This window comes from Rattus norvegicus, chromosome 5 (genome assembly GCF_021556685.1).
Source record: "Rattus norvegicus strain SHRSP/BbbUtx chromosome 5, alternate assembly SHRSP_T2T, whole genome shotgun sequence".
In the NCBI taxonomy this organism is placed as follows: Eukaryota; Metazoa; Chordata; class Mammalia; order Rodentia; family Muridae; genus Rattus; species Rattus norvegicus.
Window position 1 is genome coordinate 135,279,086 of NC_141538.1, and position 24,354 is coordinate 135,303,439.

At 51.7% G+C, this 24,354-nt stretch overlaps 2 protein-coding genes across 3 annotated transcripts; both read left to right on the plus strand.

The window, feature by feature from the left end:
- The first annotated feature begins 271 nt into the window (after window positions 1-271).
- On the plus strand, window positions 272-3,689 carry Kncn (kinocilin). The gene is given in 4 exon segments (NM_001402231.1): window positions 272-743; window positions 1,683-1,751; window positions 2,546-2,620; window positions 3,441-3,689. Coding segments are annotated over 4 exon segments (375 nt in total). The 5' UTR covers window positions 272-592; the 3' UTR covers window positions 3,521-3,689.
- A 9,558-nt stretch (window positions 3,690-13,247) lies between these two features.
- On the plus strand, window positions 13,248-14,726 carry Tmem275 (transmembrane protein 275). 2 transcript variants are annotated; one of them, XM_087660179.1, is made up of 2 exons: window positions 13,248-13,314; window positions 13,490-14,726. In XM_087660179.1, exon 2 carries the CDS (start codon window positions 13,525-13,527, stop codon window positions 14,056-14,058), a length of 534 nt encoding a protein of 177 aa, XP_087516305.1. In that variant the 5' UTR covers window positions 13,248-13,314; window positions 13,490-13,524; the 3' UTR covers window positions 14,059-14,726.
- Window positions 14,727-24,354: the final 9,628 nt, after the last annotated feature.

Below are 24,354 nucleotides of genomic sequence, written 5' to 3' on the forward strand. Positions count from 1 at the left end.
CAACAGTGGAACCTAGGCTGCCTGCCCACTGGACCATAGGGAAGCAAACCAAAGCTCACATTGCAGGCCCATGAATAACTCATCCCCTGCTTGCTGCCTGTGCCTCTGAGAAACTTGTTTCCTAGGCCTGCCCCTGACCCCGCCCTGCAGTTCTTTAAACTTTAATAGGCCCAGGCTCCCAGACAACTGAGCAGCATCCACAGAACTAGGACAAAAGTTAAACAGGAGAACCTGGGCCCAGCTCCCTCAGGTCCCACGTGATAGTTCATAGAAGACCCCATGGGGCAGACCCACCTCTCTAGAACCCTGGCCAAAGTGGAAATGTGGCCAAGCAGGAACCCCAAGAGGGGCCTCTGGCTTCAGAGCCCTTCACAGGAGGGAGAGTAGACTGGTCAAGAGATCAAGCTAGGCCTCTTGCCCCCTGGAAAGCCGTAGGATAAGGTTGCAGATAAATCCAGACCCAGACCGGCCTAAAGACTTACAGTCCAGGAGTTTCCACCCTGGATGTGGCGCCCCAACAAGGAAGCAAGCATCCATCCAAGAAGACCAAGACTTCCAGGAGGCCTGGAAGCATCGTCCTGGGTAGACCTGCATGGACATCCCCATTAGCACCAGAGACTTCCGCTGCCTGCAGCTGGCCTGTGTGGCCCTCGGCCTGGTGGCCGGCAGCATCATCATTGGTGTCTCTGTGTCCAAGGCTGCTGCTGCCGTGGGTGGTACCTTTCTTGGTGCTGCTGGACTTGGTGAGTGGAAACTGGACTGGGACAGAGGGAGGGGATTTTTCTGAGAAGCAGTGGTCTGGTGAGGTGAATAAGAGGTGAAGGGCTGGTCTGGTCAGTGGGAGTTGGCTGGAGAGAGTGTTATAAACAGTGCAGCCTCGGAGTGCAGGAAGGAGAGCTGGCTGGGGGTTGGTTGAGTGTGCTGGGAGGACAAGGGAGGACAGACTGGTATCCCACACCTCTTGTACTACCTGGTGGGATATTGTGTTTGTGGCAGGATTCATCAGCCTGGTTGGAGTGGGGTGATAGAGGCCTGTACAACGGGACAGACAAAAGATTCTCCTCCATTGTGTCAGCAGCAGCAGCTGTGTCTCTGTCTGTCTGTCTATCTATCTGTCTGGCCAGGCCCATTGATGTAGAATGCCATCTCTCACCCCAGCCCCTGTCCCAGGAGAACCTGGAACTCCAATCTTTAAACACTCAGTGCCAGGAACATGGTCTGGGAGGACAGCATGGCAGGTTCCTACCTGTGGCTTCCTGGCCATCAGGTCTGGGAGAAGCGGCAGTGAAGCCCAGAAGGCCACACTAGAGGTCTTGGGAGAGGAGAGAGCTTGAGATGGAAGGGGAGGGGGCAGTGATATAAGTGTCACCTGGCCCAGTTCTAGCCAAAGAAGGAAAGCGGTCACTTGCTCTTCACCTGAGCAGAGTAGAGCCTGCAAACCTGTGGCTTGCAGTCCATAGCTCCTTCCCAGGTAGGTACTGAATCCCCAGCCAGGGCTGAGTGCTGGGGACACACACACACACACGCACGCACGCACACACCATTTACACCCCCACAGTCCTGATCCTTTGTTCCTGTGCCTTCCTACATCACCTTCATAAACAAACCACTCACCCACAGCCTCCTGCACCTCAAACCGTCAGGACTTCCCCCATCACAGCATCCTCTGTGTCCCTCCTCAGGGCTCCTCATCTTCGCCTACCCCTTCCTGAAGGCTCGGTTCAACCTGGACCACATCCTACCTGCCATAGGTGAGCATTTCCTCCCCCACAAACCCTTTGACAAGGAGTGTGCAAGACCGTTGTGTGCAAACCTGTGAGTGACTGTCAGGGAACATGCCCATACGTGAGACTGCTCCTGGAAAAGTGTGTGTGTGTGTGTGTGTGTGTGTGTGTGGTATGCCAGTGTCACCATGGCTACAGAGTAGCAGAATCCAGCAGCTGCCTGAGGAGACATGGCAAAACCTCAGGTATCTGTCTCCCGTAAGAGTCTTTTTGTTCTCCAAAGTCTCCGAGCTCTCCAGATGACACTCTCATCCCCGGCCCTGTAAAGACCTCCATTTCGCCTTGGGTCCCACAACCTCTTAATAGTTCCTACATTACTTCCACAGCCTGCACCCAAACTCCCAACACCCTCAGTCCTGTGGAGCTTCACATACACCTACTTGCCTCCTCGAAAACCTACCACCTCTGGCCACCTTTAATCTCAGCACTGAGGAGGCAGAGGCAGGCAGAGCTCTGAGTTCAAGGCCAGCCTGGTCTACAAAGCAAGTTCCAGGCCAACCTGGTCTACATAGGTAGTTCCAAGACAACCAGGACTACACAGAGAAACCCAGTCTCAAAATAAAACAAAAGCCATTACCACTACCATTTTTTCAAGGATTCATTTCTTCTGCCCCTCCATAAATCAGCCTAGATAAAGTGACCTAGAGGAGAGCAGAGATAGCCACCAACGGAGATTAGACAACAGAAAGAACTTCCTTTCTCATCTGAGCTTGATTTGGGAATGACCCAGTAGATGGGAATTGGGTACTCTCATCCTGCAGGAAACCTGAGAATCCATCCTAACTCAGGACCAGACCATGGAGAGGGAAGATCTAGCAACAATAGCAATAAAGAAGGTAAGTGCCTAAAGTTCGGAGCTCCATCTTTTGTCTCTGCTATCTGACTGGGCAGCTCTGTATTGTAGGTCCTGAGAGGAGCCTTGAAGGCCATGGGCAGGGAGGGGTCCCCACCCCAGCAAAGCAGTGGTGTTGGGTCAGCTTCCATATGCACAAGCCCTTCTTATTTGTCGGTAGGGTTTCTCTGCCCAGCCCAACAGGACGGAGGGCCTCCTGCTTCCTCTTCCCTTACCCACTGGGCCGCATGCCCTGGTTACTGTCCACGGTCCCCAGTGCTGAAATGTGGCTCTTGACAATGATACCTGAAACTAGGCATCCTCTCCCTTCCTGACCTTGTTCTCCACACTGGGAAACCCAGAAAGGAGTGTCTCCAAGGCAACCCAACCCTGTATGCTGCTATGTCCTTCTCCTAATGTTAACTCAACAGAAGGGTCCATTCCAGATGCTGCCCCAACCACTTTACATATATTTACAGCTTGGTTCTTGCAAACCACATGCTGGGAAGTACTACAATAAACTTCTTTTTTTGTTGTTGTTCCTTTGGTTTTTTTAAGTATAGTTGGGAAACTGAGGCACAGAAAGATTGCATGGCACACCCAAGATCACATCTAGGAGGCAGTGGGACCAGGACTGGAGCAGCGGCTCCCGCTGAGTGTTCCTCAGGCTGTTCTTGGTCCCTAGGACTCCCTCATCTCCCTTTCCGTCCCCGCTCTGCCCTGGGGCCCTAGAGCATCCTGTCCCCTGCTCTCTTTGGGCTTTCTGATCTGACAACTCAATAGGGATCTGTACTGAGACATCCCTGTCCTATTGTCTCCTCCAGGAGCCCGCAGCGGCCTGTCCACGGTGACCAGAACCCTGGAGAAGCTGAAGCCTGGAGGCCGGGGAACCGAGGAGGGCTGAGAACGACCTCCTGTCTCACCCTCCCCACTCCCCATACTCCAGTTTCAGGGCCATCCTTTAAGCTGGAAGATGCAGAATGAGCCTGGGAATACTGGGCCTACCTTCTCTTCCAGTGAGGCTCTCCCTAACAGATTCCTTCACTCCTGGCATTGTGGAAAGACCCACAGGACCCTCTTCTCTGGGCTCATTGTTCTGTACAACATCTCAACTCTGTTCCTTTATTGATCCCTTGTTGCCATTTGGTCCAGGGCCCTGACTAGAGTTAGAGATGGTTGTTTTATCCTGGCTATAGAAGCTAACTACAGGGACCACAGATGGGGGTCCTGGCTGAGGCTGTCATGTGTTTGTCAGGAGCAGAGGTGACTGTTGGAGGGGAACTTCCACCTAAGTCCATGCTGGCACTGTTGCTACTGAACACCTTCACTCAGGGCTGTGAAGTACCTGGCTGCACACACACCCCTCTCCCCTCATCTCCAGTTCTTCCCATTCCTCTTCAAAAGAAGGCTCCTTGTTTCCTCTACAAGGCCAGCTCAGAATCCCATAGCTACATGTCCCCCTTGTCTTAGTCTAGCAGCCTGTGTCCCTCTCACTCTTGGAACCTCCAGGAAGACTTGGCTTCTTCTTCACAAAGACAACCATGTTTGTTTTAAGGCAGGACCTCATAGCCTAAGCTTATCTTAAATGCTCAGCGATGCTAAAGTTAGCATTTTCATTTGTTCTCTGTTCTGAGTACTGAGCCCAGGGTCTTGTACACACTAGACAATCACTCTACTCAGCTCTATGCCTAGTGCTCACAAAAAACAATTCTCGAGCCTACCTAACTATGGTGAATGATGCTCCCCCCAGGCCCTAGCACAAGGCAAAGCACACACTAGCTGCAAATGCTAGCGGCTTAAATTAAGTTGAAAAAAACTACCCACTAGGCTCTCCTGGGAGCTACCTTATGGCATCTCCACAGTAAGGTTTGAGCTAGAGAGGCTCAGGAGCACATGCCCAGGCAGAAGGCTGCCACAGCCTCCGTGTCTGCAGCTCCAGGAACAGCAACATTGTTTGATCTCCACAGACATCTGCTTTGAGAAGACAAGGTGGGAACTGTCTTATTCTCGCAAGTGACTCTTCTCAGACGCCTTCTCTGACAGTGCCCCAATAGTTCCAAGGAGAGCTGATCACCTCAGTGGCTCTGGTCTCCTTCTCCTTGTTAGGCATGAGAGCAGAGAACCAGGCACACAGAATTTATCCAGTGGCCTTGGAAAACAGGCAACACGGGAGAGCGCATGTTGGGCAGATGAGATAGGACTCATTAGGTGACCAGAAAAAGCCAGGTCTCCACAGTTCTCCTCAGAGCTCAGGTCCCTGCCAGCAGCGGGCTAACATCCATCCACCGCCCTTGTGCCTGCTCTCATCACTTGTCTCTTCCTCCTCCTCAGCACCATCACCACTCACCCTCTCCCCTGATGGATGAGGAACCCCTTCCTCCCATTCCTCCTCAGTCCTCTGTGAAAGACAGAGGGTGAGAATCACAGACATAAACCGAAGCTGAGGAGAAGGTGGATCCCCTCTATTTACCTTCCCAGACAGAGTAGCCCTAAAATAGGAGGTGGTAAACGCCTGATACCCAAGGGGCCAGGCACAGAGACATATTTGTGACCGTTGAGGAATAAATTAAAACATGAAGAAAGCAAGCGCTACATCCATTGGAGAAACTGGCAGAGCGTGAGGCGAGTGCCAGTTCTGGAGGCCTGGCCCTACCATTCCCCTCTTTCCCCTGAGGTGGGCTTCCTGAAACCTCTCTCCAGCAGTACCCACCCTCCCCAGTGGCCCCAGTGAGGCAAATCCTCTCTCCTGGCCCTGCTGGAGAAGAGAGGAGGCGGGGCCAAGCTTGTAGTAGTTTATGTAGTTCTGGGTTAGTATTTGAGCAGCAACAGACCCTCCAGTGTCCTAACACATATAGGAGTGGACAGTGGGAGAGAGAGCTCTTCAAGGAGTCTACTCAGAAAGGAAATTGGATGTTTGCAGAAGTCCCAACACCTGGACCCTGGCCCACAAAGATCCAGTTCAGAGAACGCAGCGGTAAATCACAGCTGGATGATACGTGATCTGGGCAGCCCCCTGAAGTCACATCCTCACTGGATCTCTTTGGAGGAAAACTGCTCAAGCTAAGGAAGTGGAAATGAAACTCTCATCTTGGTCCAGGCCTCCAGGGGTCAAGCAAGAAGCTGGGAGCCTTGGACCTGATGGCGGACAGATCCTCATTGGCCCGTGCTCTGTGGACAGACACATCAGGTGGATTTGTGAAGGCATTTATAGATGAATGAAGGGGCAGTGGGCAGAGGAGTCTGCCAGCCACATTATTCCGTGTCTATCCAAGCCTCTCTGCAACAAAATCCAGCCTCAAGCTGCCTCTGGACCTTCCTCTCATGCCTATAGAGGCGTGTGGCCACGCCCCTCTCTGGACTCATGTCTAATTAGGGAAGGGAAAAAAAAAACCTCGAAGTTTCACCTCTGGGAAAACTCTGCCTGCCCCCTCCGCAGCACCAGGCCCTCCAAGACTGCAGAAATGCTAGAGAATGCAGGTAGGGGCGTCCTGAAAGGAGCTGCACTGTTTCCACACAGGGTGGGAAAAACTACAGCCTAGACAACGTGGGCGGTGGGGAATTAGTTGCTGGGGTGCTCACAACCCACGAACTCAAAGGAGCGAAGGCGAGAAGGACGTGTGCTAGGCTTCTCAGCTGGAGGCAACGGGTGGGAGCCCGACGAGATTTGCCGCCCACACTGGAAAGGGGCTCCGCCAGCAGCGCGAGGATGCTGTAGACCACAGCCAGGCTCTGCTGTCCCAGCCCGCGCCGCTGCCTCCCACTCACTGCCGATGCTGCCAAGGTCTCCACTGAAGCCGCTGAGACCCGACAAAGAGAAACTGACCGCTCATCTCAGCCTGGCGCACCCATCCTCCCGGAGCCCCTACCTAGAGGTCGTTTACTGATCCAGCTCTCCCAGGTGAGGCACGGATCCCGCGCCTTGTGCTGGACCAACCAACCCCTTGAACACTTGGACCCTGAGACTCCCCTCAGGGGTCAGCCGGGTCACAGCAGGGGAGTGTCCACACACTCTCTCAGGCAAGTGAAGTTGCAGAAATTGGGGGAAGGGAATGCTGATAAGTGGGCAAGGACTCTGGAGGGATTGCTGAAGGAAAGGGGGAGATGCTTATCCTGCATCTCCAGGTACCAGACAAGGGGCCTTGAGAAAACAAGTTTAAAAGAAAAAGAGGGATAAGAAAACAGGGGAGAGATTGGCTGGCTGCCTTGGTTCCCCTACTCTACCCTGGTCCCTGCTGCTCTTAACAGTTGAATCTACCCTATAGCTTCCCTTGACTCTCTATGCTTTCTCCAATGTCCAAAGCTGAGAGAAACCGGCAGATAGCAATTCCAAATCTGAGAAATAAGTGAAGCCCAGAAGACAGCCTTCCCTGGCTTCTCTGACCAGTGTTGCCTTTCCATTTGTGTCCCTACTAATCGCAGAGGACTGAGAAGAGACAGGTACCTCAGGTGGGGCCTGCAGTCCTAGACACAGGAAGCCCCATGACTCGGGAACCCTGAACTGAGTGGCACACCATCTACACAGGAAGGTAGAGTTGGGGGAACCAGCTGAGGACAGAGCTGACTTGGAGACCAGCTCTGGAAAGCCGGTGAGCTCAGCTCCACAGAGCAGAATCCAGAGGGTTACCTGGAGGAATCTGGGCCAGGGGAGCAGCAGATGGTCCAGGAGGGTTTTAACGATGAGAAGAAATAGAGAATGAGCAAGGTCAGTTACAGGACAAGAGAGAAAAAAGGATGGGCTGCAAAGGTCTGTGGCAAGGATTTAAAGGCCCCAAGAGGGGCTGCAGATGTGTGGAGGAGAAGCCTGAGGGTGAGAGGGACCAGGGCCAAGCTTGGGTCCTGAGTTTGTGGCTTTTGTGGGAAAGAAATATACATAAAGAGGCAGTGTTCCCAGGAAGTGTGGCTCAGGAGGCTTCAAAAGCTGAAAGTCAATCCTGAACAGCTTGTCAAGGGGTCCCCAGTGATCCTGATGAATAGAGGCAGGAACATGATGGGACAGAAACCAGACTAGAGTGGTCCTTTGTAGGCCATGTATTAAAGAAGGAAAGAGATTGCTAACTCAAACCGTGATTGACTTGGGTTGAAGATGGGACAGGCAGCAGTTCCCAGGGGGAGGTATGGTCCACTGAGAGTCTCCCTCAGGCTGGAAGGCAGGCACACAGTGGGCTGGTGATGCCCAGTGGGATTTCTTCTCATCTCCCAGGCTTAAGAGTTTGGGTAAAGACTTGAGAAGGCAGGAAGCCGGACTTAGACAGGGTTGAGCTTTGCCGGTCAGCACTTGGCAGGACAGAAAGATGAGAAAAGTCACAAAAGTAGCTAACATAAACTCAGTATGGATCACAAGTGGACAGAGAAAAAAATCAGAGACATGAGGACCATGGGGATCAGCTCTGAGGGCTTTACGCCATCAAGGAACAGCTACAGCGAGGGACAGTCCTGGAACTGCAGTGGCTTAGGTACAGACTTGGAGGCACAGCCTAGATTTTACACTGGGCCTTGCCATGTATCACCACCAGGTGTGTGAGCTCGGATAACTAATTTGACCTGACTCTGTATTGCCTTATTTGTCTAAAGGGATGGTAATATGTTTACTTCTTAGGATTGCCGTAGGATTAAATGAATTAACATATGTAAAGGGTTTATCTCATTGTCCATTTTCTTTTTCTTTCTTTCTTTTTTCTTTTTCTTTTTTCTTTTTTTTCAGAGCTGGGGACCGAACCCAGGGCCTTGTGCCTGCTAGGCAAGCGCTCTACCACTGAGCTAAATCCCCAACCCCCATTGTTCATTTTCTAATACTATAGCAAAACCTAAGACTGGGGAACTTACAGTAACTTACACTATCCTAGAGACTGGGAGGTCCAAGAGAAGGGGGCTGGCCTATATTCCCTATATTTTTTGAGACAGGGTCTCACTCTACATATAAGGCTGGCTCTGCCTCCTGAATACTGGAATTAAAGGCTTGCGCACCTTGCCCAGCTCCCGATTACTTTTTAAAAGTGATTGTCCTGGCATTCAGGCCCCACCCGTAAGAGGTCTGATTTCTTGAGTTTGGGAGAGACAAGTCATACTTGAACCATAGCAGCTTGGAATATCACTGGGCACACAGTAGGTGCTATCATAGTCTGTACTTCGATGGAAGCAGGGGGTAGTGGGAAATGGGATGTTAGACTTCTCCAAGGTGGGCTGGTCTGGGGTGATGCCAAGGATGACGAAGTCCTGCAGGTCACAATGAGGTCAGGGTAGCTGAAATGTGGTGAGGGAACTGGACAACGGAGATAAGATGTCGAAGAACTGAGGGAGCAAAGGCCAGGAGGACTGCAGGCTCTGGACAAGCTAGGACAGGGAGAAGGGATAAGTGGGGCTAGACACCAAGCCTCAGAAGGAGGTGAAGGAAGGACAACCCCACTCCAGCAGTGTAAAGTCCCCACCAACCATCGCTCCTGTTGCTCCAGGTAGCTGAGTTACTGTCGTGAAGGCAAAGGTGCCCTGGCTAGGAGCCAGGAACACATCGGAGAGCACCAGGAAGAACTGAGCAGAAATAGAAGACCCACGGCAGCAGAGCCACTGTTACCTGTATGGGTAAAAAGGTTGGTCTAACCGACACAGGACTGTGACTAATGCAGAGTCCTTTGTCCCTTGGACCAGCTGCTGTGCTAGAATGAGAGCCCGTAGAGACCATTTAAGTGGGACTCCTACCTCACAGGTAGGTGTGTGACAGGGAAATGGCCCATGAGAGGGTCTGGAGCTGCTTGCTGGCTAGAAGCATGAAGACCACTGTAAGCAGGAGGGCGTCATGGGAACACCTGAATCAGAACTCCTCACCCCATGACCTCTCCTAGGGACACTGCTCTCAGGCCCCTCACTGACCCTCCATCACCACCAAGCAGGAGGTATCTAGCGACACAGCTGCTAAGCAGAAGCTCATCTGCTTCAGATGGGAATATGTCAGCCCATGTCTGCAGTTCTCCATGCATCAGTGTCCTGGATGTCTGGTCCATGAGTGTGTATGTAGTGAGTAAGGGTGGTGGGCGGCAGCACACTGGGAGATGGGATGACAGAGTCCAGGAATCACACACACTAGAAAGCCCAGCCTTCCAAACATCCTCTTCCTCCTCAAGCATTGTTTCTAGGTTGGGGTGTGTGTGTGTGTGTGTGTGTGTGTGTGTGTGTGTGTGTGTGTTTGTGTGTGTGTGTGTGGTGTTTTCATATGTCAAAGGGTGGGGAAACTTCTAGCCATTGATTGGGAAGGGATGATGGTATCTCTCTAGACCCTGGAGAGGCAGAATCCATTTGGCAAGAGCTGAGAACTGTCAGTGTAATGAATAAGCCCCAGCAGGCAGTGAGTAACAGCAGTGGGGGAGGTTTCCTGAGGGTGGGAGGAGTTAAGGATAGGGTGAGCATTAGTCCAGGCTTCCAGAGGAGAGGCCTTGCCCAAACTTTAGGAACTAAGAAAAAAAGAAGAGTTCCCACTCAAGGGACAAGGACTTTAACTGAGCAAAAGACTGGTCACACATGGAGGACAAGGGAGCCAGTGGCTAATATCTTTGTCTAAGTCCTGAGGCTTTTACCCAGAGGATCTTACAGCAGGAGCCAGAGCTGGAAGCCTAGCAGTCACTACCAGCCACGAAGTTGCTCTTACTGGACACAGAAGTCTCAGAGCCATGGTCTGAGGCAGGATGGCATAGGGGTTTCAGGTAGAAACTTCCCCTCAAGGAGCTAGCTCTTAGCTCCACCTACTGATGACCACCCCAGGTACTAATGGTTACCTGGGTAATTACAATCAGTGGCTGCAGTCTTGGTTTGTTTGGTTTGTTTTTGTTTGTTTGTTTGTTTGTTTGTTTGTTTGTTTTTGAGACAGGGTTTCTCTGTGTAGCCTTGGCTGTCCTGGAACTCTGTAGACTAGGCTGGCCTTGAACTCAGAGATCTGCCTGCTTTTGCTTTCCAAGTGCTGGTATCAAAGGGTATGTATGTGCCACCACCACACGGCTCAGCTACAGGCTTAAAAACGAGAGAGAGAGAGAGAGAGAGAGAGAGAGAGAGAGAGGTATCTGAGGAACATGATGTTTTCTCTGACCTAAATGCTAATGCACACACGCATGTATGTAAGCACACAGAGAAAGAGAGAAACAGAGACAGAGAGACAGAGACAGAGAGACCGAGAGAGACAGAACCCAGGTACAACAGTGACTTCTAGGGAATGGCTCAATTCAACCCAAAACAAAGAATTTGCAGAAATATTTAAGTACTGGTCAGTGGGTTTCTTTTATGATTCCCTGTGATGTTTTGATAGGAATTTCTAAACAGGATCCCATTTTTACCTTCACAAACCTCAGGAAGTTAAGCATGGGGCATCAGATTGACAAGAGACCTCAGTTCAGAGATAACCATTACCCATTATGTTTTATGCTCAGACAGCTAAGGTCAAAGTCCTGAGGAGAGGTCCCAGCTGTTTCAAGTCGCCCATCAGCTCAAAGTCCAAACCTGATTACTTTCCATCCCCAAGTTCCTTCCCTGACTCTTCCCCAAACTGCTTCTACTCCAGACTTCCAGATAGAGATCACAAGGTCTTCCTGGCCAGAGGCAGGGCAGCAGAGAGAGGGAACTGCTTAGCCAGGATCATGGGTAGCAGTCATCAGTGGTCAGCACCCTGTATGCACTGGAAAAAGCTTGACAGCAGTCTCCCTCCATGACCTTTCTCATTCCACGCCTCAACTTCTATCTATAGAGGCCTTGGTAAATTAACCTCTTCAGGAGTGTGGAGCAGAAGGATCACAAGTTCAAGGACACCCTAGGCAGCTTAGCAATTTAGCATGAACCTGTTTAAACAAACAAACAAACAAACAAAAAAAGTCTAAGGATCTAGCTCAGACATAGAGGACATGATTTCCGTGCTTGAGGCCCTGGTTTTAATGCCCAGCGTAGGCCTGGTCTAGGCTATCTCCATGGACTAGACAACTTGGAGGAGTCACTAAAGCCAAGATATTTTAGTGCACACAATTCCCTGTTCAGAGCTCTGTGCTCAAGTCCTGGGCTTGAGGACTTTAACTGGGAAGAAAACACAAAGGGCCAAGAGGATTGACTGCAGCAACGGAAGGAAGGCAAGGGGTCGGGAGGGCTCTTCTGGCCCTCACAGGTTAGGCCGTTCTCTCTCGCAGTGCCATCCACGGAGTTACCGGATTACTCCCCTCTCTACGTAGGACCTTTTTCTGACATTGTTCCACGATCTCTGGGCAGCTCACAGGTCTCAATGACCTCATATTAAAAGTCAGAATTCCCGGGCTGGAGAGATGGCTCAGAGGTTAAGAGCACCCGACTGCTCTTCCAGAGGTCATGAGTTCAATTCCCAGCAACCACATGGTGGCTCACAACCATCTGTAAAGAGATCCGATGCCCTCTTCTGGTGTATCTGAAGACAGCTACAGTGTACTTATATATAATAAATAAATAAATCTTTAAAAAAAAAAAAAAAAAAGTCAGAATTCCCAAATAAAAGGTCATAAATGCTGGAGTTCGGTGGGGGACTTTGGGGTTGTTTTTGATGATTATGAGACAGTCTAACTATGTAGGCCAGGCTGGCCTAGAAATCACAAAGAACCATCTGCCTCTGCCACTCACGTGTTGGAATCGATGTGCTGGCAGGTACCCCTGTGTCCTGCTCTTGCTTTGTTTTGTTTGAGAAGTCACCTTCTGACAGGGTGACTATGTTGTTGTTACTTCTGCATAGATCTGGTTTTACCAGACCAATGGTATTCCCAGAACTAGAGAGATCTCAAGAAAGGCGTTTCAACATCCATAGATTGGTCTTTCATTCTTAATCTGTTTTGTATGTGCATGTGTAACTGAAGGTACATATATGCTAATCACATGAGTGGAGGTCAGGGGACAATTTTTACTTGGCTCTTTCCAACCCTATTGCTTTAAGCTTTGAGGTAGAGTCTCTCTTGTTTCTGCCTTTGTACTGTGTACCCTAGGCTGGCTGTGCAATGAGCTTCCAGATGTTTCTCCTGTTCCACCTCCCATCTTGCAATAGGGGTGCTGGAATTACAGATGCTGACCCCCACATCTGGCTTTTACTTGTTTCAAGAACATTTTACTTGTGTTCCAGGAATCAGACTCAGGTTGTCAGCCATGGGCAGCAAGCATTTTTACCTACTGAGCCATCTCCTCACCCCACCCCCACCCTCCAGCCCCGTAGATAAGGCTTCTGAAGCTAGGTCCAACTGCAGGATCCTAGGTGGCGAAATGGAGGGGACCTGGAATTTACTAGAATTACGGTCTAGAAAGGGGTCAGGAGTCCAGATCACAGGGAAATGGCCCCCTCAGTGAACAGCTGAACATCAGAAGCTTCATCAGGCTCACTGGCCACCCATACCAGAGCCGCATATGTGATGTTCAGGAAAGTTAATGTCATTGTCACGTCTACCAGAGCGTAGTATCGGGCATACAGCAGGTCTCGTAGGTCCTGGGTCTGGCTCTTGAGTAAATTGCTAGACATCTCTGTGCTTCATTTTCTTCACATGTGCAAGAAGAAACTAGACCAGATTATCCCCAGGCCTCCACCACTTTGTTTAAAACCCCAAAGCTGCCTTTTGGTTAGGACTAAGGAATAAGAGAGAGAAACAGTTCATTTATCCAGCGACCTGCACTTTACAACTAGTCTCTTAATTCAGCCTAAGGGCTTCCTGGAGGAGAGGTGTCCGGGTAAGATTGGTGGTGGGGACTCCAGGGACTAGATAGGGGAACACTCTGCAGATTCTTTCCTTTGAACGCAGCCAAAGAAATGAACCCAGGTTGGAGGTTAATAAGCTCCATCCCCTCTTACTCACACTCTTGCTGTGTGCCTGCAGAACCCTGACTTGTGTACTGTTCTGGGCAGGCAGAGCTTGATGCGAGCAGGACGTGGGCGGGCCGATGCCACAAGCAAAGAAGAGCACAGAGACCCTGACCCCAGCGCCCCCCGGCCGTTCCCGAAGCCTTCTGCGGGGCCTGCCGTCGCCTGCTCTATGCTGTGCCTGTGGCTTGTGCGTGCTGCTGGCAGGCCTGAACGTGACACTGGTGGGAGCTTTCTCAACCTTCCTGCCGGGACACAACGTACCGCTGGTGGTGGGGCCCGCACTGCTCGTGCTGGCGCTTGGCTTCTTTGCTGCCTGCTGCCTGTGCAGCCGCCGGGGCCCAGCTCCCCGCACGCGCTCCTCTGCCACTGCGGGTCAGGGCGGCGGGCGTCCAGGGACTGTGGCACTGGAGATGGAGAGCAGCGAGCGCACGGCGCAGGACACGACGGCGGTGCAGCTCAGTCCAGCTGCCTCGGCTGCATCCTCCAGCCGTTCCAGCCCTGGCCCAGGCCTCTTTGCCCTGGACCCTCCGGCACCTGCAACCGCAGCCCCCTACTTGCCGCGCAATGAAGGGACCCAGGTCAACTTCCCTCGGGACCTACCTGCCTCCTAGTGGGCCAGGAGAAGCGCATTGGGGTGGGGGGTTTGGGGGGATGCTGTAGTGGATAGAGAAGGTCCAAAACTGAGCAGAAGTGACCTCATCTGTACCATCTGTAAACTTCCAGTTGGGAGAATGTAGTGATGGGATTGGTTCTCACACTCCAAAGAGAGAAGAGCTTTGACCTCGTGGGCGGGGTCTCTAAGCTCTACTTCATCCTCTTCTCCTCATTGATGAAACTGCACCCCGGATCCTGGAAACCTGTCCCTTCCCCGTGATGTCTGAACACTGTGAAGGAAACTTCATCCAATCTAGAGGATCTAGCTAGGCCTTCGGAGTGGAAAGAGGGATGAAGGTCGAGCTTGCTCTACCAGGCCCTGTGCACTGACAGGCATGCAGCCCTCCTGCCCTTCTTGTTTCGAGTGCAACAAACCCTTTAGGTTTAATTGGGGGACAAAGGTTCTGACTTCAGGATAAGTTGGCTACAGCACACCCATCCTTTCTGTCTGGCAAAGGTCAAGGGAGCTGAGGCTAGGGTCCTCCGTGGTGAGGAGTCTTTTCAATCCCGAAGGTCTGTGTGTGATTTTCACTACTAGCAACACCCACCTAGCAGCACCCACCGCAATGACTGTGCCACACACCATTCCAGCTGTCGCCTCATTCAATAAAGCCCTTTCTGAGTCAGTACTCTGTGATGTGCAGGTGGGGGAGGGACTGACTGGGAGCCTCTGATGAACACCGGGATCCTGAGGTGGTGGCAGCCTATAGCTAAACACTTCAGCAGCCTGGCACCAGCCCACTTTGGAGATCTAGGAGGGGATCCCAGGGGAGAGGAGTGTGTGACTGGACAAGATGGTCTCTGAGACCCTGGGAATGTCCATGGGAGAGGCTGTCAGATGTGTGGCTGGGTGGGGATAGGAGTGACCTGTGTCAGTATTTAAGTAACTATTGACATCTCGAGTGCGAAGGAAAGGATGACTATTGACATCACGCATGCGTAGGAGAGTATGACAAGTAGCTGTTGAGTGTGCCCAACCCCCAGCACAGGCAGGGAAGAGAGGAGAGCTCCAAGGACCATGCAAAGCCCAGACCTTCTTCAGACCTAGCTAGGCTTGAAGTCTGGGCCCCGCCTGTGATCTGGGCAGGTGGATGAGGGTTCCCGATAGAAATATAAGGAGGGCTCCAGGAAGAAGGTCCAGGGAACAGAAGACTGGGAGAAGATGCTGTGACTCTGAGCCAGCCCCTCTGCGCATTTCAGATACCCAAGCAAGAGCTGACGATGGCTCATGCTGGCCCACCGTCCCTTGACAGTGATAACTCCTCGGCCAGCCACTCTGGGCTTTATCAGCTCTCTCTTCTCTGTCCACACGGGGCTCTGCTGTGGACCAGGTAGTTCCCAACAGCCCTGGGGCTCTTCCTTCATCTGCTGCCTTGTTCTCCTCTCCTGTTGTCTCCGAGGGACCTAAATGAAAGCAAATTTACCAGCAAGTAAATTTGTTCCCACAAGCCAGTAGTCTGGCCTTTGCAGCTCTCACTTAGTACCTGGAATACCTGGCCTCTTCTTGGAACGTCTTGTCACCCCTATTGGGTATGTGTTGGTGTGCATGTGTGTATGCACACGTGTGTGTTTGTGGTCATTCCCAGGTTCAAACTCCTCTGAGATAGTGCTCTGCCTTCCCACACACCAACTGCTTCCACTTCCTTGAAAGAGAGGTTCCCATTGATGCAGACTTAGGTGGGATCTGGACCTCCCTTCCCCCAACACCATATGGAGTGACACCCTTATATACCCTACCATGTTAGCCCTAACCCAAAACCCTCTTCCAGCTGACAGATGCCCTGAATTACACCCTTGGGGCTCTCTATCCCACACACAAGAAGATTCCCTGATCTTGTTCCGGAGTTAGCTACTGGAGAGGAGAAACAGACTTCAGATAAAGATTCCCGGAAGTGGAACAACGGATCAAAAATCAGTGGTGTAAGCAGACTTGTGAGAGAGAACAGGATGGGGGCATTGACTCCCTAGAGTCCCTTCTTGCCACCCTCAGCCAAAGATGGTTATTTCTTTCATCTGAACTCACTCCATCTCCTCAGTCATGCAAGTGCCTGGGGCATACTTTCCAATCAGTCCCAGCAAAGCACCTTCGGGTCTCCAGACCTGCCACACAGGGTCTCCTCCCTTTATACAGTGAGAGCTAAGGGACAGACCCACTCACTGTAGTATAGCGGGTGAGACCATGGAGCAGCCCCGTTCTCTGTGGATAGTGGTGCCAAAGAAGAGCTTTGTATGCAAACCTCTGCAGGCCCTCCCAGCAGGCCACCGGGAGGCTGTTTCTGTTAAGATGAGGATGGGGTCTGCAAGCCCCCTACCTGGAGGAGCCCTTGAGGGCCTGGTAAGGCCTGCAAGGGGCAGAGCAGAGGACTAAGCCCTCTAACCTGATCCCTCGATCCCCAGAGGTGCAAGGCTACAGGAAGAACACAGAGCTGATCCTTCTGAAAGGATAGAGCTCCCCAGGATTTGCCATGAGGAACTCAGGGTGGTCCAGGATGCCCTGCGTCTCAGAACTAGGCCTGCTGGCCTGAACTAGGGAACCCATAAGGGGTCAGAAACCGGGGTGTCTTCCTTCTAGTCCTACTAGAAGAAATGAGGGTAGCCGCTGAGAGACAGTTTTTATAAATGAATCCAACAGATAATTCCTGAATCTCACCGTGTGCCAAGCACTGGGATTATACATTCTACCCAGAGAAGCAGACAGTAAACAGGACTAGAGAGATGGCCCAACAGGTAGGAGTGCTTGCTGCAGAAGCATGAGGAACTGAGACCAGATCCCAGAACCAACGGAAAGAGCTGAGCCCGGCCATGCCTCTGAGTCTATAAACTAACGGGTGTGGAGGGTCAGTGGGGCTGGCTGCCACTCACTGAGCTTCAGAATCAGCTTAAGGTGTCCCATTCCAAGAGCATGGGCAGAGAGTGACAGAGAGGGACATCTGATGTTCTCTTCTGGCCACTGCACCTGTGCACACATGCATGGGTACCCATGTCCACACACACACACACACACACACACACACACACACACACACACTCACACAAGACCAGGAAACACCAATAAATGATCCGATGCTGGAAATCACAATAGGAAGGTGTGTCTCTGGGACGTGGGGAGTTAGGAAGGTCTTCTCTGAGAGAAGCTGAATTCTGAACAGAGTGACAAGAGACAGCCACGCTAAAGCAGAGCTAGAACACTTTAAGTTCAGAAAACAGTCATTGAAAAAGCCCAGAGGTGAGCATGGACGTGGCCCCTTTGTGTCAAAACAAGAGAGAAGGGCTATAGAAACTGGAAGTCGTGACAGAGTTGTGTGGAGGGGGTTGCTGCTCGACCCAGGACAAGCTTGGTAAGGACAGGGTGAGACATTAGGATTTTATTCTCTGTGAAATAGGACGCACTGGAGGGCTTTAAGCAGAGAAGTGGCATGTTCTGGTTTATGATTGGTAAGATTTCCCTGCCTGCTGTGCAGAAAACAGCATCGTAGGGATAGCTGGCAAACAAGGGGAAAGTTAGGGGCTGGGCCTGGGGCTGGAGCTGGAGTAGACACTGTAAGCAGCTACACTATTCTCTGAGGTAAATGGGACAAGTCATCTGCCAGGCTTCCTGAGGAAGGAAGAGAAAAGGCTCTAAAAGGAAGTGCTAAAAGTTTGCCTGGAGCATTTATGTATAGATTGCAGGACCGTGTTCCAGGAGCTGTCAGCCCAGCAGAGTCGCCATGAAGGGCCTGGGCCCACAGGCCTGGGTTCCAGAGAAGAGGTCCCTGGTATGTAGGCAGAGGAGCCTCGCCTATGGGTAGTGGCATGTGAGAACAGGGAGAGGCAGAGACTTCAAACCTAGTTTAGTCTAACCTGCCAGTCTGGTGGAGAAGGGATCCCAGCATATTCTGAGCCCCTGCGAACCTTCAGCTGGTGTCAGTGAGTTCTTCTGGGTGCTGTGGCCAGGAGTTAGTGATTAAGAAGAGGAATGAGAACCAGGAAATGGGGATCTTTATTATGTTCTCTCCGATACCTGTCACAGGTAGGTGAACGATAATACCTGTCGAACTGAAGAATGAAAGATGTGACTCTCATCACACAGTTGAGACGTAGATCTCTGTAACAGGGATCATAGATGCCGACTGGACAGGAAAAGAGAAAAGCTCGTGGGTGTGTCCACTGTCTACTTGAAGATTCCTCTGTGTCTGCTCCTCTGTTTGGGTGGTGTGCAGTAACGCAAGAGCACATAGACAACCAAATGGGCTTCCATAACTGTACCAGAGGCCCAGGCTTCCTGAAAGCAAGAGGGCCAAGCCTGAGAAAATAAACACTATTAGAGGCTGCCACCAGAGGGCGCCCCGAGTACACGACAGGGAATTCCAGCCGCCTGAACAATTTTGTCTTTTTTTTTCTCTTCTGAAGACCAAAGACCCCAAGGAACTGGAAAGGAAGGGGAGCTGAGGCAGGAGGTTAGTCACCTAAACGTACTAAGTAAATTATGCATTATGGACCCTTACCCTGGTCCATACTGAGTATTGGTCCTTGGTTATAGTGTGAACTTGACCCTGATACACTCTGAGTCCTGCTCCTGCTTTGTCAGTATACTGAACCAGGTCTTTATTAGCAACATCTCTGATCCCTGCCCTTTATTATATATTGAACTAGGACTTAGCCACACATTGAATTTTGATCATGGACACACATTAGCTCTTGTTTTGGCTGTAGACTGAGCTCTGGCCCTGGGAACAAGCAGCTCTGACTGTGGTCCATTTACTGAGCCCTGGCTGACAAAATCCCAATCAACTCTGGTCATAGACCAGAACTTTTATCACAATCACACTCGTTGATCGCTAAGCCTTGCTCTCCTGATGCTCCACTGATATGAAGAGAGGCTAAGGACTCCTTTCAGGTCTAGCTTCTCTCCCCTAGGAAGTAATGCCCAGCACCACCTCTGTAGGAGATAAAAAGAATGCTAGGCCTCAGAGTTGCCCAGAAGCTTCCAGTCCTTGGGTCTCTGGCAGGGCAAGCAGAGAAAGGCTGGTTCCGGGACAGCTGGGTTTTAAAGGAAGCCGGGCACCGGGCTTCCTAAGGTATCACAGTGCTCTGGCGGGTCAAGCTGGGAGGTCAGCCTCGGAGCCTCTTCCACCTGTGCCTACCACAGCCTTGAAACCTTAACCAAGTCCCTGCTGCTTCCTGGGCTCCGCCCTGAGCTGCGAGTCACTGAAAATGTGAGACCGCAGTCCGACGCAGTCCGGCATATAAAGAAGGAATCTCCGGGCTATAATGGAGACTCCAGAACCCACCGTGTGCCCTTGCAGGAAGAGAAATCCCCTCATCTGAGAAGCTCCCTTTGGCTGGTCACTTCAGCAAGCAAGAAGGGTGAGGCTTGCCCAAATTCGCCTCGGATTGGCAGGGGCTATAGCACTTGAGCAGAGAAGTCACCCAGGTCTGTTTCAGGGTCTGATGTGTGTTGGGGACTGTGGGCCCACAAAGGGACACTTCCCAGGGGCAACGGATAGATTTAATTTCTGCCCTTCTCGGAGACTTCCATGAGTGCTCTGCCTCTGCAGGGCCACACCAGTCTCCGCCAGGCACACAGGATTTTGGGTTTACCTAGGGAGGTACTAAGGGCAAGGGTTGGGGCTGAGCCAGGCAAGAGCTGGGGCGGGGGAGGGGGGGCAGCTTGAGTCAAAAAACGCTGACGCTGAAGACAATGAGCTCTCCAAGGCTGAGGCAACTCATTTGGTCCCGGCCACGCTTTATTAAATTCTCATAAACCTGTCAGGGGGGACAGGCTCGCTTCAGTTTACCTCATTAGCCCGACACAATGACTGTGGGGGGGTGGGGAGGGGTGGCAAGGGGAGGCCAGTGCTCAGTGCTGAGAACCGAGCCAGCCGGGAAGATAATTGAATTAAGTGGCTTTTGTTAATGGTTTTTAAGACTCCGAAGTGTAAATAACATTTAGGGGCTTTCTTTTAATGGGACTGGGGTTTTAGAGACCCAGGGAGCTTAAAGGAGGCCAAGTCTGGTCCCTGCCCTTCTCCCCCAAGCTAGGGGAGCAGCCCCTGGGTATGTTGAAGTTAGCCTGGGAAGGGTGCAAGGACATATGGAGCCAAAGGTGAGACCACTTCCTGGTGGGTCTTTGAACAGAGACACAAAGAGGAGGTCATCAGTAAGAGACCGTAAGTGCAGGGGGCTGGGTGTGATGACCCACTTAGCTCTAGAATGTCACTATGGGCCAGGGCTATCTCTGGGATGTTCCTGACACATGGCCTGTGAGTGTTCAGAGGGTTGACCTCAAGGGTCAGTGTTCACTCAAGGGTCAGTGAGACTCATTGGGAGTAGAAGATGCTGGCTTCATTGCCTGGGAGGTAGTGAGTTTCCCAGTGCTAGGTGTGTAGGAAGGCTGTGGCCTTGGGTTGCCAGCCTTTGAGTAAGGCAGAGGAAGAAACTGGACTGCAGACTTCTTGAAGGAGTGTGGACTGAACTAAGCAATAAGAGGCACCTGCCAGAGCCAATGAGGCAGCATAGTTGATAAAGGGGTTTGCCACGAAGCCTGATAGCCAGAGTTTGATCCCCCAAGCCTACGTGATGGGAAGACTCTCACAAGCTGTCCTTTAGACTCCACGTGTGCAGTGTGGCATGCGTGCACACCCCCACACATGCACACTAAATAAATTAAAATGCAATAAAAGGAGGACCCCACATATGGGGTCCACAGTTTGCTAGTGGTAACAGCAATCCGAGGACGCTAGGTGCCTGAGAGCAGGGACATGGACAGAAATTGTTTTAGAATCTATTCCCTGGTCTTCTCAAGCCTTTCTTACTCAGGAAGCTTCAACCTTCCTATACACACATACAGGACCAGTTCTAGCAGTTGGCTAGACTGAGAGCAAAGAACCTTGGGCTAGGTCCCCAGGGGCTGGAAGCAAGTTGGGGCAGAACTGGCCCTGAGCCAGCCTACAAAGGGTTAAGGCGCTAATCGCCCTGCATGCGACAAAGGGAAGTGGGTTTTCTGATCCAGAAAGGATCAGTCCAGGGGATGCCCCATCAGGCCCTTCAGCGTGAAATTACACCCCAGCGGGGGGCTCTCCCCTCCCCCACACACACTGCCCTCCTGGGCCTGGCACAGGATTAAGGCCTGGAGTCATCAGTTTAATAGATCCTGTCTCCCTTCTTCACTCTTTCTGTCCCTGAAGCTTCCATCCAGCCTGCAGGCCTGGACCAGCCTTTCCCCACAGTCTGTCTACCTGACTGTAGGTCTGTCTGTTCATCTCTGACTGTGGGTCTAAGCCCTGACCCCACGCACTGTTTCGGTATCTTTATACTCCTGTGTTCCCTTTGAGACAAGGCTGAATTCAAATTCAATGCTCACACCTCCATCGCCGGAGTCCTTATAACCTTCAAGCAGCAACCCAAATGCATATACTTCATTGTCCATCTGCTTGCTGTCTGAATCCACTCTAGTACAAAAGCATATTAGTATCAGGGACTCCACCCTGCTTACTGCCGACTTTCCAGCACACGGCATGCATCTGGCCAGTGGAAGAATGGTGCCTCCCAACTATTAGTCCACTGAGCCCACTCCCATTACCTTGCAGGCTGATGTGTTGTCCCTAAACATCGAATGTTGTTTAGGACTGAAAAGAGAAAGTCTATGCTAGGATGAGATCATGTTCTCAGAAAGAGATGGGGACTGTCATGTGACCTCTGTCCTAGGCCCCATCACTTAAGATGCCATTACTGAAGCAGGCTCGAGAAGGGACAGACAGACTCCTTTGTCCTCAGCTGCCATCCTTTGAGACTCCTTTGACCTACTTTGTCAAGTCGCTGCTGGGCCTTTGACTTGTACCTCTAAGCCCCATTTATATACACACCTGGGAGTACCTAGCACGGGCAGAGATCGTAGAAGGAATCTGGGGGTGATTCTTGTACAGGAAAAAAAAGGATTTAGCAAGACGCTTGGAACCTAAGCCTGTCTGAGGCATGTGGAGATCACTCTGTCCAACCTACACCGAAGAACCAGAGGCCCAGAAAAAGTCAGGACCTACCCAAGGACATATTGCAAAGTCAGGACAAGGCCAGACAAGAACCAGGTTCACCAGGGGCCTGGACGTTGATTGTCCCTCACATGATATTCCAGTTTAGCTCAACAAGTTCGGGATTGGCTAGACACCAACTGTGAACCAGGACCTGTCCCGAGCCAAGTCCTGCTCATGGAGTTTCACCTGGACAGTAACCAAGAAGGGCAGGAGAACGAGGGGACACCGTCTCCCACCCACGAGCAGTATTTCCTGGAGCGGGTGATCCGGAGACTCAATATGTTTGCTTCAGCAGAACCAAAGACACGTGAGAAAGGACGCACTGAGCGCGTGAGACACCGTCTGGTACAGTCTTGTGACATGTCTCAAAACAGTGCACATAGACACATTCCACACGGTCCTTGAACTGGACCAGGTCAAGCCCAATAAGAAGACTACTGTGTGTGTAGGTTTCAACTTAGTGTAAAGAACTTCCCTAAAGCAGGAAGTCCAGGAAGGCGGAAGGTGGTGATTGTTTGCTTTAGTTCTAGGCTCCGCCCAACAGTTACTTAGCAACAACCAGGTAGGAACCTGGCTTGCTGTAAAAGGACAGTTTGGCTTCCCCCTCTCTCTCTCTCTCTGCGCACCCCCCCCCTTCCTCCTTCTCTGTCTTCACCCCTCCTCTCCACACTTTCCCTTCTTTCTCTTCCCTCTCTGTCTTTCTCTGTCCCCTCTTTCTCTGCCTCTACTCCCTTCTCGGCCCCCCTTCTCATGCCCCAAATAAACTTCATTTTATACTAGACCTGTCGTAAAGCTGGTACCTCAGGGGGATGTCTCAGCACGGACCTGCTGAGGCACCCCCTCCCGCCGCATTACGAAACATCATTGATCCCCATCCCTTTAAGTGCGTGGTTCCGCATGGAGTATCTTGCCTGGGGCTGAGGAGAGCCCCAACGCCCCGAAGATGTGAAGATGTCTGTCTGAGGATCTGGTTTAGGATTTCCCAAGCTACCAACAGACCTGATTCTCCAGCAGGCAACCCAGCCCCATCTGTCCACCCTCTGGTGGCCGATGTGAGGGAAAATAAGATAAGGACCAAGCCAAGCCACTTCAGAGTCCCGCCTGCATAGCTTCAGTTTCCAGCCAACCCAGTCCAAGGGACTTCAGTCAGGGCCACAAAGCTGCTCAATTCCAAGCCAAACTTAAAACAGACACGAAGCCTTTGCCGGGAGCCTCCACTACTGGAGTCGGCTAGTCTTCGGCCGCACAGTCTTTCTCTAGATGGCTCATCGAAGGAGAGCTGTAGGTAAAGGTGAATGAGGGAAACCATTTAGTTCTCGCAGGCCCTTCTCAGTGAGTGCTGGAAAGAGACTCAGGGTTGAGGCCTCTCCTTGCAAGAATAGAATCCCTGTCATCTCTCCCTATTGTCATTTATGCACCTCTGCTAGCCTGGATTTTTTTTTCCCCTGAGGCACTGTGGCTTGCTTCCAGTACTCTCCTTTCCCTCCCGGTGGCCTAACCCATGCCGCGAGGAGGACCTGGGATGCTCAGGGTGGCCTGAGAAGGACCCAAACTTCCAGGTCTATCGGCCCATTCAGGTAGGGGCAACAACAATAAGCAGCTTTGTGCACACACGCGCGGGATCACATGTACCCACCCACACGCCCCAAACGAGCTCTTTCCATGAACAGCTCTTCAGCTTGCTTGCCAAGATAAAGGAGCCACTGGGCGGTCAGCCCCCAGGAGGAAATGCAGCTCCTATGGCCTTTGTTGTTCCAGACTTGTCTTGGAAGGGATCCCGGGCTGAGATGGCAGTTTCCCTGCACTGAAGGCAGGGTAGAGGACTTCCTGGCTTGGAAGGGGAGGGTGGGGGTGGGGTGGGAGCTGAGGGTGGGAGAGGAAACCCAGAGTGAGGCTTAGGGTCCTTAGTGACAGCAGGCAGCTTAATCCTTCATTTCCATGATCAGTTCCCTGGGTTCCCACAAACCAGGATGGGTGAGAGGAGAACTCCCCACTTTATAGGCGATGAAACAAATTCTCTTTTGATGGATTTTTATTTTATTTTATGGATGGGTGCTTCTCTTGTATGTATGTTTGTGCACTAGGCGTGTATCTAGTTCCTGAAGAAGCCAGAAGAGGGTTTGCATCCCCTGGACCAGGAGCTACAGATGGTTGTAAACCTCCATGCTGGTGCTGGGAATCAAACCCAGGTCCTCTTAACTGCTGAGCCACCCTTCTGCTCCCCATGAAGCTTCTTCAATGGGC

Coding starts and splice junctions, on each gene's coding strand:
- Tmem275 (XM_087660179.1), top strand. CDS start 13,525: ATGCCACAAGCAAAGAAGAGCACAGAGACCCTGACCCCAGCGCCCCCC.